This window comes from Branchiostoma lanceolatum, chromosome 8 (assembly GCF_035083965.1).
Source record: "Branchiostoma lanceolatum isolate klBraLanc5 chromosome 8, klBraLanc5.hap2, whole genome shotgun sequence".
Taxonomy (NCBI): Eukaryota; Metazoa; Chordata; class Leptocardii; order Amphioxiformes; family Branchiostomatidae; genus Branchiostoma; species Branchiostoma lanceolatum.
Window position 1 is genome coordinate 4,976,919 of NC_089729.1, and position 17,451 is coordinate 4,994,369.

General features: G+C 40.6%; 2 protein-coding genes across 2 annotated transcripts; one reads left to right on the forward strand and one right to left on the reverse strand.

Annotated features, from left to right (window-relative positions):
* The first annotated feature begins 256 nt into the window (after nt 1-256).
* Nucleotides 257-3,004, forward strand: LOC136439756 (ADP-ribosylation factor-like protein 4C). Its single transcript, XM_066435324.1, has one exon. It carries the CDS (start codon nt 726-728, stop codon nt 1,320-1,322), a length of 597 nt encoding a protein of 198 aa, XP_066291421.1. The 5' UTR covers nt 257-725; the 3' UTR covers nt 1,323-3,004.
* Nucleotides 3,005-5,547: 2,543 nt separating this feature from the next.
* LOC136439719 (uncharacterized) lies at nt 5,548-17,042 on the reverse strand. The gene is made up of 16 exons (XM_066435268.1): nt 17,021-17,042; nt 16,217-16,304; nt 15,665-15,813; nt 14,688-14,802; nt 13,854-13,897; nt 12,479-13,426; nt 12,259-12,341; nt 11,756-11,937; nt 10,900-11,094; nt 10,491-10,639; nt 10,107-10,174; nt 9,583-9,713; nt 8,812-8,953; nt 7,741-7,820; nt 7,311-7,377; nt 5,548-6,681 (listed from the first exon to the last, which is right to left on the reverse strand). Exons 2-16 carry the CDS (start codon nt 16,230-16,232, stop codon nt 6,585-6,587), a joined length of 2,466 nt encoding a protein of 821 aa, XP_066291365.1. The 5' UTR covers nt 16,233-16,304; nt 17,021-17,042; the 3' UTR covers nt 5,548-6,584.
* Between the last annotated feature and the right edge of the window lie 409 nt (nt 17,043-17,451).

A 17,451-nucleotide genomic window follows, 5' to 3' on the forward strand; every position in this document is an offset into this window, starting at 1 on the left:
TAATTCCATTTCTTTCGATTTTGTTCCATTTCGTACGATTTTGCACTTCCTACAGCTGTACACCCCACTCACTCATCCTCACATAATCTGGGAATGGCAAGTGGCGCCTCTAGCTCTGCACGCCGTTCTGTTTGGGGCCGCACACCCCTACACACATGAAATGTTACATTCCGTCTGTCGTGGCCCGCCTGTCATGGCCCGCCTGTGATGGCCATACTACTAGCCATACTCGCCACTCGGAGACATCCCCCACTCCACCAGCCTCACCCCCGCTCACTTGACCCGAAGCGGACCAGCGTCGCGCCATCTTCGTTCCTCGGAAGGAAAACACACACGGAAGGAGGGAAATCTTGAAGGAGCTGCGTTTCCTTACCAAGTGCCTTACACGAGGATCTGAACGGTTGAACTTCTGGAAGCAAGGTACAGACGGTACAGCGGATTTTTACTCGTCGGCAGCGGAAACGTTTGACACCGAAGCCGTAGTCTGTCCGTCCTCGGCTCAAGGATTTTCGACTTGTTTGGCTTCGGTGTCTGCCTACAGCTCGTGAACAAGTGTCTTCTCATCCTTTCCCAAGAAAAGAACGTCGTCCTAGAAAATACCGGATGGTTTAGAAGGCTGTAGGCTACAGAATCGGAAGCCAAACCGCTGAACCAACGCTTGCTGTGTAACTTGATACGATGTTGTGGCGTGAGGTTCCGTGAGCTACCGTACGTGTACTACAGTGATGGGTGGGCAGGGTAGCAGTCTTCTCCGAAGGATTCCCGGCTTCAAACCGCTCCACGTCGTCATGCTAGGCTTGGATTCTGCAGGCAAGACCACGGTGTTGTACAGACTCAAGCTGGGAGAGTTCGTGAACGCTTTACCGACCGTGAGTTTTAACACAGAACATGTCCAGTTTAAAGGGGAGGTCGGAAACAACATGGTGTTTAAAGTATGGGACGTCGGCGGTCAAGAAAAACTCCGGCCACTTTGGAGACCGTACACAAGAGGTACGGACGGAATCGTCTTCGTGGTGGACAGTGTGGATAAAGAGAGACTAGATGAAGCTAGGACTGAGATTTTTCGAGTTGCAAGGTATACGGAACACCAGGGTGTGCCTATCCTTATATACGCCAACAAACAAGACCTTCCGGGCGCCCTAAGTGCCCAAGAAGTCGAAGAAACCTTGTCCGTGAACGACATTAGGACCACCAACTTGTGCCACGTTCAACCGACATGTGCAATTATCGGAGAAGGGTTGACAGAAGGACTTGAAGCGCTGTATCAGATGATCAAGAAGAAGAGAAAGATGCTGAGACAGCAGAAAAAGAGGGGGAGGTGACACGCAAGTGGGAACGGCAGTCCTGTGTGTCTTATTTGTAAAGGAATTTGGTCAATAAACAACTGGAAATGCCACATGGGCAGTGAAAAGTGACCACAGGTTGACTCGGAAATGTATATATCTCGTGGAAAGCACAACTATCATTATTGAATGAAGATAATGTTAAATTTTTAAGTGAAATTCATATTGTATACATGTATATAAATGTCTAAAGGGCTATCGTTATCGGAAAAGACAAAAGTAATTTTTTACCTTCCCTTCTTTTGTTCAACTTTACAATATCTATGTAAATTGAGCATGAGTAGTTTTTAACTTCCCACACCCCAGTTTTTAAGAAATCTGCGACTGCCCCACTTGAAGTTTTTAAATGGAACGAATTTCCCACACATTATGGTTCAAAATTATGTCTGTTTTAATGTTTATAAGCAATGGACAATCATGAGTGTGTTATTATGGAACACTGATATGTTGCATACATGTAATACTTTACATATGCACAGCTTGGCAATGTAACATTTCTTTTTGTAGATATCTATGTTTTGATGGGATCCAACATTTCATTTTCTATTACTGTATACAGTTTTGCATATGTAGATTAACATTTTTTTTAGTATATTATCGAATTGAAACAAGGACCACTGTTGCTAACAAAAGTGCTGGCTTTGGGATACAGCTCAGCTGACATCATTTTGTAAGTGCTCATGTATTGAAGTCCATTTCTTTATAGATAAATCAAATATTTATTGATTTTACTGTGTAACACTGTAACTACTACTGTAAAGCGTCGAATGTTAGCTGTGGTTTTATTCTCACAGTTTTTGCTTTAACATCTTATAGCAACATCATAATGGAAATATATTCAATTTGTGTTTTGTAATTCTGCTATGCTAAAGAATTGTTTTGCAAACGTCAAAAACACGAAAACGTCCTTTTCCCTCCTACTGCGACATGTGTGAAATAAAACCACTGCTAAAGTAAATGCATTTACAGTACTAGTATGTAACCTACCAACAAAGGTTCAAACAAACACAGATGAACTTTCATACTAATAATATTGATTTGTTTTCTCTTGTTAAGGCAGCAGATCATATGTATGTTTTAATTCCCAGGCATATGTGTACAACTTTAGGTAATATTTGTATGCCTTTTTCCAGACATTTGTATATGTTTCAAGTGGCACATTTTCTAACCAATATGAAGGTGCCACTTGAAACATACACTGTTACTACTACTACTACATGTACTACTACGGCAACAGTAGTACTAGTAGTAGTATATGTTTCAAATGGCACATCGTCTTCCTAAGTTAAACTCTAAAGCAAAGTGAAGAAAGAATGTACCAGTTGAAACTGAAAAGAAAAATGTTGGAAAAAGATGTACAAGGCAATCTAGATGGCATACCTTAAACAGGTCAGAAACACGCACAGAGACAGACTTGCCCCCTCTGAGTGAAGTAGAAAATGGAACTGTACATCTGCTTGGAGATCTGTATTAGTTGTATATGTAGATCCTCACAAGGCAATATCTTTCTAAAAGATAATTTTGAACATTGTGGACTGTGTCTGCAGCGATCATACGTGTTGTACTTGTAAACCTGGTCTGTTATGGTATAAACGATGACTGTGTAACACATGGGTGCGTCTTGTAACACTGTGTGAATAAACACTGTATATGGAATAACATTCCTCTGTGTCTTAGCACTTGTCTGTAATGTTACTTTAAATTCCATACCATTCCGATGGAAATAGTGTGTTTGCACGCAATGTTATTTTCTGGTTGGTTGAGTCTGGCAAAGTCAGACATGTAAATTTGCATACCTATAGAGTTGTAATTATGTGATTGTATGACATACAAATTCAAATTTCCCTGGCAACTTCTAGGTTTGACCATTCACACTAGTATACAATAGAGGATAATCTCCCTCATTTTCCATTTCAATGAAACAGGCAGATTCTTGATTTACATTTCAATTGATCATAGCTCAAGTGTACACAACATTTTTTTTAGGCTACACTGATGTAATTATATGGATCACATATGGGGACTGCAAAATCAATGCGTGTGTGCGAAAAAAAAGTTGTCTTCGTGTTCAGGAAGGTTTCACAAGTGACTGAACTTGCAGCACATGGTACTAGTATACCCAAGAACGTTATATGGGTGTCCTTGACCAAACTATGTAACTTCTTTATTTTTCCTTCTTTCACATTTTCTTTAAAAACCTTGATCTGGGCTCGAAATAACTATTTGGGGCAAGGAGTAAGTTAACGACAAAATCAACACATTTGAAGATAGGAAAAGAGGCTTTGCATGACAGTATCCTTTTTAGGACATTATTTACAATTTACGGCATATATTTTCTATTTTTTCAGCTTCGTATGATTTACGGTATGGTTGCAACTTGCAAACCTTTTTCTGGGACTAAAATTCATACGAGCACGGCATCACGCCATCAGTCAAATAAGTCAGCATTGCCATATTTAGTATTCTGGTATTCTCTCCTTTTGAGCAAATACACTGCTACAGTTTGTCATTTGAGAGGGTCAGACCATCTCTAGATATCTGAAAATACTTGAGCCATGATTCACAGAAATGCAAATAGATGCATCCATATATTGGTGTATTTATGGTGTTACATGAAAACGCTCTCTAGTTACTCAGTACATAGTCTCTACTAGACAAACTACGCGGGCTGTAGGAAGAATATTTTGAGGGAAGTTCAAGTTTGCCACCATAGGGTTTCATTTGCAGGCGCAGTTCCGAGGGCGACATGTTAACCTTACCGTGGACTGACTCTCCTGACCAATTATTCCTTTTTTTGCCATATTCTACAATCCATACCCCAGTGGAAACGCCTGGTGGAGGCTACTTCATGGTTACATGTCATGAGAGTGAGATCACACCATTCAGCAGACTTTATACTTGTGCCTTTGATCGGGGGAGATTAAAATTCAAATGATTTACATTGTACTGATTAGGTTATTGATCTTACCATACAGTTGACCAATTCTGACTGCCCATCACAACTTGCAGATTAGCCAATGATAGCTCGACCAATGACCAGCTCGACCAATGGGAAAGGGACTGCAGGTCCGCCAAATATTCATTTTCATTTCTACATATTGTCGAAGGTACGTGGAGCTATGGGCCCAGTCTATTGCAAAGTCATGGCAACATTCCTAATTTGGCTACTAATTTCAATAAAAACATGCACACCTCAAAGTCCAGTTGTGACTGAACTTGCAGCACATGGTATACCAAACTACGTAACTTCCTTATTTTTATTCTTTCCCATTTTTTTAAAGACCTTGATCTGGGCTCAAAATAAATATTTGGGCCAAGGAGTAAGTTAACAACAAAATCAGTACATTTTACAATAGGAAAAGAGGCTTTGTATGACAGTATTCTGACTGTCCACCACAATAAGCAGTTTAACCAATGATAGCATGGAAATGACCAGCTCGACCAATGGGAAAGCGACTGCAGGTCCGCCAAATATTCATTTTCATTTTGCATTTCTACCTATTGACGAAGGTGCGTGAGGCTATGGGCCCAGTCTATTGGCTTTATTCCTAATTTGGTTACTTATTTCAATAGAAACATGCACACTTCAAAGTCCAGCAAAGACAGATGTTTGTTAGTTGTGTAATCTTGAAATTGATTAACATTCCACCCTGTTTTAGATTTTTTTTTAGATCCTAGTTCATGCCAACACCCAAGTTGTAACATGAAGTTTTGCTTCAATGCTGAACTTTGGTACCTTCTGTGACACCAAGGAGTTTCTATATAAAACCTCCTTGGTCACACCACAAGGCCGAGTGCTTTTATCTAATCTCCAAGCAGATGTTGGGGGTGAAAGATTGTAACATTTTCTGACCTGCCATCCTCTTTGATAGCCGCTCATCCAAATCTCCAAGCAGATGTAAGGATCTGGCTCGTGTTTTCTGATTATTTTTTGCTACATTGATACTCTTCTAGTATTGTATTTTTTAATAGATTGCCTCTTCCTATGAACCATTAATACAAGACAACAAATGTTGCAAAAACAGCCATAAAACAGAATGAGCTGGATCCTTACATCTGCTTGGAGATAAGATGATCTCAACTTCTGTTCACAATGACAGAAAAGTCTTCTTAGTATTTCCAATTAGAAAAAAAAATTGGGGCCCGCTCGACAACGTGTTCCAAAATAACTGAGAAACATCACAAAAGCACAGACAATGCTGGATTGATGCAACAGTTTAATACTGCCTTGCCACGGTAGATAACAGCATTTCATAACCAACAATCCATTGCACTACGTATGTAGTTGTTTAGATGTTCAATAAACTGAAGTAATAACATTTATAATAGGTCCCTATGAAGTAGCCAAACAGTGCTACACAGACTCTATAGGATCAATTGATGTCAATTCATTTTGTCTTCCTTGATGGCTTTTAATCCTTACAATATATAGGAATTTTACATGTATTTCTATGAAGGAAGGTTTTCAAAATGAGAACTTCACTCATTAACTGCATTCTTTGAACCCTTAAATTCTACAAACAATTTCAAAAATATGAGCTGTTAATTCTTTTAAAGGCAATAGAGACAACTTGGCACAAATATGTCTTTATCTATGTTACAAATATGCATACGACATTTGTGTAGATACATTTACCTGTGATACAATTAGACTGCACTCTTCTTTCAATATTAAAGTAAATTTCTCTCGTCTTGTATTTCTTAAATCTTTGCAACCTTAAACTTATAACCATATTCATCAAGGATACACATACATGTACTACACATCTAAATATGATCTCCTATAGTCTCACATAGAAGTTTGTTATGTTTGTAAGACCATAATGTGATTAACTGTGCACACTTGCACAAAACACACCTGTCATACTGACTCAAAATACTAGTACTGTCCTGCATGAAGGTGAAACTAGACTGTTCTTAGATGCACATTAGAAGTGTCATATTCATTTTGAAAGAAAATTGCTTGCCCTAAGACCAACCTTTCTGCTAGTGCATGTGACATGCTACTTCTGTATGACATAACATGCCAGCAGCAACAACCATGAAATTTAGCCATACAATCTGTACTTGTGGGGCAGCCAATCAGGTACTCCCCTGACCGTTGTCTCCAGCAAAGTCACCAGCCAAATCACTGCTTACGTCAAGGTTTGACCTGATTGGCTGTTGACTTACCCAGAAACAAACATAGTCAGAAGGCAAACTTCTGGCTGTTTGAGGGTGGTCCTTGGCACTGTCCTCATATCAAGAACTGTTGTCAAGTTCATTGTTGATGTGTTCTTGAAGTTCATCCTCAGGCACCGCTTTGCCGCAGATTAAACAGGATTGCATCACTGGTTCACTGCAGTAAGACAAAAGAAATTAAACAACAGGAATAGATCACACCACTTAGGTATCACGTAACAGAGAAGGGGGTTATAAACTTGATCAATTGCTGATATCAGATGTGACTTGTACTTATTACTGTAATAAGTACAAGGAAAAAAATGTTGTGTTGTCGGTTATCCGACCGACCTTAGCTAAAACCTGCCAACCCTTGCCATGTATTTTTTGCCGCTGTTATAACTTATGGTCAGGGATATAAAATTTTCGATCTGATATCTTAGTGATAAAATTCACAACAGACTTTCTGTATTTCACTGTCACACTCTACTAACACTAACAGGCAATTAATTGGAACCTTACGAGAAGGCTTTATATAGGTTAGCTGAAAATTTAGTGAGTACAGTGATTTTCTATTTCTTTTTTTGTGTGCTTTGGAACACAATTTAGCTATCCACAATGTAAATTGTAAGGATCAATGTAGTACTTTCAGTGATGGATAAACTTTGAGACCTAAATTCTTAAATCTTTTTATTTTTTACATAATGATATAGCAGTGATTCACAGCGCATGTTTTTGAAGTCTCTTTCAAATATCAACTTACATTCACTTATAACAATCAAGTTTGAACATTCATTCCAGCATTACCTAATGTCTTCAGTTTGGCTGGTAGTTACACTGGGTCCTGCTGCAGTACCGTTTCTCACTGCAAGGTCTGGAATTAAACAAACAGCTGAGTGTAATACAGTCACCCTAACATGCATAAAAGGTAAAGTTCAGTTATAAACACAAAAACAGCAATGTTTTCATATTTTTCCAGTGCAGATTTCATGATCTAAGGAAGGTTTAAGATCAGGTTTAAAACAAAAAGGAGAGTATAAGCGAGAGATCTTTTTTTCAAGTCCGGACTTGTTTCCAGATGTTAAGTTTTTTTTGGACTTGAACCTAAACATTAGGTCCAGTCCAGATCAGGCCCGGGCTTTAGGTACGCGGCACTACATCAAAATGTTGCCCAAATGACAAAGGTACTTAAGGTTTACTAAACAGACATTAAAACATGTTGATTCCTATAACATACCTATCCTCCCCTGTTTAAGCACTGGTGCAGCGTCTCTTCTCTCTCTGTGCAGTGGAGGTCTCTTCAGATTTTGTCTTTTCCTTAAAAAAAAAACACCTTAGGTTTATTTCTAGATCACCAGAACTGACTGGAGGGTCTACGCCGAGAGCAGACCAGCCTGGCGAGCCCTATACACGTCTGTAGCCGCCATGCATCAGACACTGATGCCTGCGAATGATTGATTATTTCTAGTTGTTACTGAGGGAAGGGCCTGCTTTGTGAGCTAAGGCCACACCAATTTAATTTCTTGGTTAACAGATTTTTATCTTTAATTTTAGCACCAAAAAAATCATGAAAACAGAAGGCTGGGGTAAAAACTTGCACCTGACCCTGTTCACTCCCTGAAACTGTGTGCACCAAAGTAAAAACATTCCTCTTAGATTCTGTTTTCATGTTGTTTTTCCAATCTAGCATTTTTTTCATTTTTTTTATTTATTCCGTTAACCAAGAAAATAAATTGGTTTGGCTTAAAAGTGCATTGTTCTGAACTTATTGATCACAAAGAGGTAAAAAGCTGGGTAAGAATGGGCCACAATGGCCAAGTGGTCCCAAGACAGAGGTGGCCACTAGAACAGGTTAAGTAGTGAAGTTTTCTTATTACACACAATACAGTAATACAACATGATGATGTACATTTAGTGTCCCTAATCAAATAAGATATCTTATCTCGAGTCCAATAGCATAGCCATGCAGCCAGTCAACGCCAATGACAGCCGTTCATTGCCGATATAAGTTGATCTACCATCATAAAAACTGAGCGCGGCGTTGTGCCCTTGGGAAAGGCACTTAACATACATTTCCCATGTCCTAAGCCCAGCAGTAGGGTTTGGGTTGGCGTTAGGAAGGGCATCCAGCCGTAAAAACTCTTGCTACAAAAAAGGACTTGCACTTGATGAGGAGTTCTGGGGCTTTCCCATCAATGTGCAAGCACGTCTAACCCCCAGATGATGGGGAACAAAAGACGTTAAATTGGATAGAGAGAGAGAGAGAGTAGCTTATTCAAGGAAATTCATTTTAAATTGTGTCACATACCTTTCAATTCGTAGGAGAAAGTCATTCTTTTCCACGTCGTTGTCCGACTCTTCTGAATCATCAGTCAAAACCACATCCCTTATCTTCAGCTGCTTGGTAGATCGTGGTCGAAGTTTTCTCCTCACGGATTGGTCCTCTCCATCTGTGGACATACAGGAAAGTTTGTTGGTTTGCTTGTTTGTTTGTTTTTTGTTGCTTTTTGTGAGAAGCTCAAATCGGCCTGCAGGCCAGTTTCATTGAGGTCAAAATATAGCAACTTGCAAGTAGCATTAAGTTAAACCATTGTTGTAGTTGGAATCGTATGAAAAAAAAGTGTACACTAGCAAGTTACACTAGAAAATCTATTTACCTAGATGTAATCAATAAAAAAAATGCTGCGTACCTAAACCTTCAAGTTCAAGTCCAAAAAAACCTTAACATCTGGAAACAAGTCCGGACTTGAAAAATCTCTCGCTTATACTCTTTTTGTTTTAAAAATCTTAAACCTACCTTAAATCGCGAAATGTGCACAGGATAAATATGGAAACATTGCTGTTTTTGTGTTTATAACTGAACTTTTGTGTTTACTACTGGCTGTATATGATTTTGCATAGTTTTCAAAATGCATGTAAAATATATGCCAAAATACAATTTTACGTGTAACAAGAAAAAAAATGTTTTTAGCAAACATATGCCATGGGTTCAGTTCCGGACTTGAACCTAAACCTCTGGATCTATCTAAACCTGAACACGGGTTTAGGTTCACAGCACTAGCTGGAACATCTTCCACACCGTGTAATGTGTGTTCCTGTGACTCTGTCACAGTGACGTCCTCCTCATGGTGTGTTGTTCCCGTCCTCTCCTCTAGATCTGCACACTTTTCTGGAGGAATACTGACTTGGGTTGCTTCTTCTGTCTCCAAACTACAAACAATCAAACCGAGAAGCAATCTTAGCGATATAAATTCAACTGCAAAAAAAATAAAATTGCTGGCGTATCAGATGCTAGCCTGGAACCCATTCCTACTTCCTCTTCATGAGAGATGACATACTTCACTCCACCATGCCCATACTGCTTTGCAACCATTCACAGGCAAATCATACCAGCACTGAAGATGTACATGTGCCAATACTGTGTATTGGGAATCACACACAAGCACGCACACACACAGACACACACACACAGACAGACACAAACACACAGACAGACACTCCCACACACACGCACACAATAAGCAATAGCTTACTCCTTTTGGTGAAGTAAAAATCAATAATAGCCAAAAAAAATGCATCAGTTTTGACATCTTGCAAACAAACCTGTCAGCCAGGTCCGGTGTGTCTGTAACAACAGGACTGCTGGTATCTCTGCTGGATCTTGTCCGAGGCTTGAAAAAAATGTACAACATAAGATAAGGAACTTAGATCTGTGAGAAATGACAGGAGGAACATCATTCAACAGAAACCACATTGACTGTATTTTTCTTAAACTAAAAAAAAAGATTACTGCAGTGGTACCTGTATATGGGGGAAGGAGAAGGTTGGGCTCCGCCTTCCAATACCATGCCCTAGACACAGTAACAACCCACTGCCCCTACGGCCTCAAACAAGCTATGGGGACTACCTATCTTTTTACATATTAATCAACTTGACTGTATTGCCCTCAGGGCTCCTCCTCATAGAATATATATACAAAACAATAACCTTGTGTTCAGGACTTGGGTTGTCCAGTAGGTTGATTTCGAATGACGTCGAGTCAGGCCGTTCAAAATCCTCCATCTTCTCCATGTTGCCAGCGTTTTCTTCAGGTCCTATAGTGTGGTTATGTCCTTGTGACCCAACTGCAGAAGATACTAAAGGTCACAAAGATGATATGGGAATTAGCAATTTTTTCAGACAATATACCTTGACAAGTTGTTTTCAAGAAAGAACTTAAAGAGGGGGCTTGAAATAGTTCATTTCTTTTTTATGCATTATTTAATTCACTCTACTACAGAATTGTTTTGATTGTGAACACTGCATAACCATCCTATCCTTGTGCGGAATTAAGTCCCTGTGAAAATCAAATGAATTTGAAACAACTTGAAAATCAAGTGACCAAGGAACAACTTACCAGTTCCATTTTGGGTGTCGTTATCAAAATCAAAGATGTCTACATCTAGAATTGCATCTTTGGCGTCTCCTTCAAACGTGCCCAACGTTCCGTTTTGGGTGTCCTTGTCAGCAGACTGAGAGTTGTTGACATCTTCTCCACCAGATATGGCAGTCCAAGTTCCCTTCCTCCTCCTTGATTTTGTCCTTGTGTCATCTGTACATGTAGGGCAACAGAAGAGGTTGACAAAAAACCCTTGATAAGTTTGATACTTTACTTCAACAGAAGCAAATGTAGCTCACCTTGAATTTTCAGTCGCTCATATGCTAACCTTCTTCAGGAGTGATTCAATTACCGTTGAGCACGTGACCTTAACTTAAGTTTCTTCTTCTCAAAATGACAACTGTCTACTGTTAGTTAGTTCATGTAAATGATTATGCTATTCCCCATACAAAGACCCTGTGCATCCTAGCGTTCGTAATTCTGATGATTACCTAGGCATGATTTGCAAACCCTGGTAAGAATGTATCTAATCCATATACTATTTAAAAGCCTACTTTTCACTTCTACTGTGAAATTCGTCAAACAAATGACTTGCACTCATACATGAGGCAGAGGGATATATAGATTGCTTTACTTTGTACTGTAATTCATTTTATCTTCATGGTAGCAAAATTTCACGGTGTAAGGAAAATAAACATTTTTACTGAACTTTAAAACTGCGTGATGTGTGAAGGAATCATAAAAAATTACAACAGGTTTTTCACTGTGAAGATAAGTTCATTGTACAGAGGTGACTGTGAAAACAGTGAACATAAAATTACGTTGAAAGAAACAGGAATTATTAGATAAGATTAGGAACAGACATCACACATACCCTCGGCTACCAAAGGCTTCCCCCACTCCAGTTTGGTGAGTTGCCTTCTCTGTGCCTGGTGCAGTTTCAGTCGGTAGCTCTCCAGGCACGTGATGATGTATTTCGTCTGCTTGGATGTGTCCACTCCCGGTCTCCTCACAAAATTGCCATGATGGTAGACAACACGCCTCTTTTTCATCCACCTGTGAAAAAATGAAAAATAAAAAAAATTCACACCACCTCTATCCGACACGAAAATGCTGTTTGTTTTTGTTTGCATCAATTAATTTGTAAACTGAAGGTACAAGTTTTTCTTACCCTTACGATACTGCTCTACAGTGCAGAAAATTGGTCGCTTATTTACCTGTCATCTCCAAAATAGACTGGATTGGACCTACACAAATCTTCAGCACGGGGCACAGAACATATCTTCTTGGACACAACATGCTACTCTCAAACCAATATATGGAAGTCTTCCACGGCTGTCTGAAAAGCTCACCCACTGTCGTGTAACATTTGCTCACCTCTCCCCTTCGCCACTTTCAATATAATCCTGGCAAATTCGTCTTCTTCTTTTCGCCTTGGCCTGCTGTTTCTTTGCCTTTTCCTAACCACAGAAGAAAGCGACATGTAACTGAGTATAGTGCTACTAGAGTCCTACCATAATGATTACATTACAATAAGCAATAATGATTATAATCGATAAAATCGAGGAGACGTTTTATATTTGACACTGATTCTTACCTCCTCTGGTTTTCCCTGCTGCTCTTTGCTTGTTCTGTGTGTCTTGACATGCCTGTTTGAGCTGCACCTTGCGCTGACATCTGCACCTGTCTTTGACTGGGCGGGTTGGACAGGTGTGCCATTCTCCAGCTTAGCTCGGCTGACGTTTGCACCTGCAGCTGTCTCAACCCGGGCTGGTTTCACACACGTTGCCGCACCTGACTTCACCTTGGCTTGTCTAACGTTTGCACCTTTCTCCACCTGGCCTGGTCTAACAGGTGCATCAGCAGCTGTCTCCACCTCTGTTGGTTTCATAGGTTTGCCTTTTACCACCTTGGCTTGCCTCACAGGTGCACTTGTTTCCACCTGAGCTGGTTTAAGAGGTGTTAAAGCTGCAGTTGTTTTCACCTGTGATGGTTTCACAGGTGCACTTTTAAGCACCTGTGTTGGTCTCACGGATGCACATGTCTCCACGTGGTTTGGTTTTACAGGTGCACCTGTTTCTACCTGTGCTGGTTTCACAGGTGCAGTTTCTACCACCTGTGTTGGTCTGAAAGATGTACCTTTTCCCACCTGGATTGTTTTGACAGGTGTACCTTTTTCCACCTGTGCTGGTTTTACAGGTGCAGCTTCTATCACCTGTGTAGGTCTCTCAGATGGACCTGTCTCCGAATGGTTTGGTTTTCCAGGCGACCCTGTCTCCATCTGGGTTGTTTTCACGGGTGCAACTCTCTTCACCCGTGCTGGCTTGACAGGTGTTTCGATTTCTGTCTCTGTCTCGACTGGGCTGACAGGTGCGCCTGTCTCCACCTGGTCTAGGCTGAGAAGTGCACCTGTACCTGTTCCAGCTTTGCCAGGCGTGCCAGTCTCCACCCGGGACTGCTCCAGTATCTTCTGAAGCGCCTCCTCCTCAGCCTGCTGCTGGAAGGTGCTCTTCTCCGCCTCCTGTTTACTCAAGGCCAAGGCTCGCTGTGTGCAAAAGTAAGAGGAATCCAAGAAATTATGTTCTTGTGAAATTTACCTAGCTGAAATTTTAGTAAGCTAGGATCAGCTAGGATCCTAATGGCCTACATGTAACTTCTGTTAACATTAATCCGCCGGGTTACATTAATCCACCACAGTGTGTTTGTGAGATCTCTAGTGCAGCACTCCCAGGTTTGCATGTAGTTTAGATATACTGTGTATTATACTGGGGGATGTTGGGTTGGAGATCTGTTTCGACGTATCTTTTCAGGATGCATATGGGGGAATTATGTACCCTGGTGGAATTATGTTAGTACATGTTAACACTTTAAAGTGAATGACAGTACAGCATTTTTTTAACCAAAACAAAACTTTAGACTGATGAAGTAAAAGAAGGAACAGAATCAAAGATGGCTGTCTCTCTTAGTATTACCTGAAGCTGGCAGTCGAACATCAGTTCATCTTCAGGAATCAGTTCTGAATGAATAGAAAAATGATGTCAACAGTTTACTTAAGTTAGGCACAGGTCCCAACCTTAACATCAAGTGTACTAGGGGTGGATACCGGTTCGCTGGACCTGATTCGGACCTGTATCACATCCAAGAACCGAGTCCAAAAAACGTGAAAGCCAAAAACCTGAGTCCAAAAAAAAAAATGAACAAAGTACAAATACTTTCTATTTTGTTTGATACAAAGTGTTTTGAGTCTCCCCTCTAACAAAGAAGACATTTGAAATAAGTGCAACATTCAAATATCAAATACTGTTTTTTTTTTTAAAGTCTTCTCACCAAGAAACTTTTATAGTCATGTGTGTCAGTATCAATTCTCTATGCTTAATATTGGTCTAAGTAATAAAACAAAACATCAACTGCACAGGATCAGGTCCAGGTTCAGGTCCGAACCTGAACCTAAATCTCTGCACCTAAACGTGGACTTTATCAAGCCGAACCGGTATCCACCCCTAAAGTGTACCTAAAAACTCACTGCAAATCCCTGCAAACCTACTTCCATTTACAGTAACTTAGAAATATTTAGAAGACTTAACTAGGTACAGATCTGGCGTTAAATTGCTTCCGAAAAATATTGAATTTTTCAAATAATGCAGGTTGTTACTTCATAGAATCTACTGTTTCAGCGGGGGACAGTCTATCCTGCAGAGAAATGATCAGAGGGCCAAACTGGAGCTAAAACAGGATGGCTTCCAAGCTACTTCAACACTGAAAACAAACAAACATGGAAATTGAATTAAAAATATTTACAAGCTTACCACCTTGTTCATTCTGTTTGTTCTTTCTGCGTTCGGCTCGCACACTTCGAGCGCTGTAGGTTCTCAGCTTCCCGGAGTGGCTGTCATCTTGCAACGGCTGATTATGTTTGGACATCTGTGTACAAGAACACAATTTTCATTATCACAGTCCAATAAGAAAGTCTGTATCTTGATTTATTTCGATTTACCACATTTGTGGAAGGATTGACATAACAGGTGATTATCACCTTTTCAAGATGTCATTCCAGACCTGACTGTAAGATTTGGACCATCGCACACCGGGGCATGCCCTTACTCTTTTTCGAAAGATGTGGTGGGTTCTTTAACGTGCGTGGGGTGTGGCTCTCCCCAAACATGGGACCTCCATTTAACGTCCTATCCGAGGGACGTCCCTAACCCTAAATGAGCTAGGTACTCATTTACACTTGAGTGAAGTGAGGAAAGTCATGTTAAGTGTCTTTCCCAAGGGCACAACGTCGGGGCGCAAGTTCGGACATGTCTCTGGGCACAACCCGGGATTAGATCCCGGGTCCCATTGTTTGACAGCCGCGCGCTCTACACTTGCGCCACACGACGCCACACGATACACACAGTTTCAGGGTACAGTGAGTGAACATCAGCATATTCAAAATTCCCTCCCATCAGCAGTCTGTTATAGAAAATTTCATTTTTAGAAAGGTCTAAGAACCCAGGAAATAGATTTTCTTGGTCTTGGACCTGCTTGAGGTGTGGCTCTCCTCAAACACGAGACTTCCATTTTATATCCTATCTGACAGACGTCACTAACCGAAGCTAGGTACCCATTTTCACTTGGGTGAAGTGAGGAAATTCGTGTTAAGTGCTTTTCCCATGGGTCCTCTAATGTTGGTGTCATGTTAGGGAATTTTAACTCATGACCTCTGAGTTCTGGGCCAAACACACTATGTAACTGTTACACGCCAACACGATGCCACTAGTTGTATTCCGAGCAACCTTACCGTCATATTGAACCAGTCTTCTTCCTCTTCATCATCATCATCGACAACATCAATGATTTCTACAGTGCTTTCCGCAAGGACGGCGTTCCGCCCTCGCTTCCGGAGTTGGCCGATCTGTCCATGTTGGCCGTGCTGGTCATTGTCTGGAGCTGGGGGGGGGGGGGGGGGTGTCAACAATTCGGCTCTTTTAGTTTTAGTCTTACAAACACAGTACTTATCATTTTTAGAATATTCACAGTGTCATGAATGTGCGGTGAAAAGGTCTCCAACAAAATATAAACAACATTACAAGATTCATGGTATCTTACACAGCAAGTAAAGCACATAGTTACCACTCATTCTATAATCCTATGATACGGCTTTGTGGTTGTCAATATTGGTATATTACTGTAAAAACGTTTCTTTTAAAAATGACCTCAACGACATGTTTTTAGCATCAAATTTGATTAACAACTGAGGCCCAATGCCAATTTTCTATGATTCGCTATCTATACATTGAAATGTATATTCTTTTTAAAAACTGTTATCATAATTTTATGCTCTTAGTCTTACCTTGTCTTTTACTCATTGCGCAATCCCCTTCTGGCCTGGTAGGAGTCACAAATTCTTCTACTTTGCCATTACTACCTGTGGAACCAGTCTGTAATATAAACATGACTTAAGCATAGCCTGGAGTCCAGCTTTATTAGCTTCTGTCCGCTACCCAAGCTAAGCTCCTCGCCAATAAGTCTGGGCGCCGTTACCATTCAAACGATTGGCGATGACGTCACGTAATCAGCAGACTCAAGCGGTGCACACTGGGGCCGGTTACTGCCGATTGGATGACCCCGCCACACGGCAGTCCAATTACCATGCAATATTTTTTCACGTGAAAAATGTTTTGATTGGACGGAAGCTAATAAGGCTGGACTCCAGGCTAGCGCATGCACAGCGAGATGCATGGTAATATGAGAGAGTTGAAGGCTCCCAAGGATCCATACACTGACTTGTACTCAAAAGTAGACACACTAACATACATGGATAAATACGCACATGCGTGCACACCGCACATACACTCAAACACACATACAGTGATACACAAACACTCACACAGGTGTGTCCATACACATATACGCACACATGCAACGACTCTCACATACACTCACATAAATGTGACCACCCACTCCACACACACAAATACACACACACATACACACTTGTGCACACACACACACATACACAACACACACACACACAAACACACACACACACAAATATGCACATACTGTACTCACACATGGCCCTACTCACTTGCAGACACATGCAACTCGTTACATACACACAGACTGATCGACAAGCCAACTATACTCTACATACCTTATCTGTGGTTACAATACGATATTACAAAGAAGAGCATCACATAGATAGGAGAATCTAAATAAGAGTAATAAGCTAACCAACTACCCTTGGTTTTCAGATCTTTTCAGTCTCGAACTTCAAAATGGCGGGAAATGGACTGATGGGAATGTCTTCTTCATTTTGATTGGCTGAGCTCGTAGCGATAAGGGTTTATTCAATATCCATCCGAGAGCTTGTGAGAAATTGAAACTTAAGAACATCACATTTTCATTTGAAGACATCAATTGAATCACTATAGATATTGTTCTTCTAAATAAAACCGTTTGTGATGTAAAAGATACTTTTGAGTGAAGAAATCGACGAACAAATGTAAAATCGACAAACCGGTCTCATTTTGTCGGACGTTTATATTCTAGTCTTAGCAGTGGTGCGGTTAGAAAGTCTAAGCT

Coding starts and splice junctions, on each gene's coding strand:
- LOC136439756 (XM_066435324.1), top strand. CDS start 726: ATGGGTGGGCAGGGTAGCAGTCTTCTCCGAAGGATTCCCGGCTTCAAA.
- LOC136439719 (XM_066435268.1), bottom strand. Junction 7,821..8,811: donor TTTCTCCTACGAATTGAAAG/GTATGTGACACA, acceptor TTTTTTTTTAAG/GAAAAGACAAAATCTGAAGA. Junction 7,378..7,740: donor GCTTAAACAGGGGAGGATAG/GTATGTTATAGG, acceptor GTTTAATTCCAG/ACCTTGCAGTGAGAAACGGT.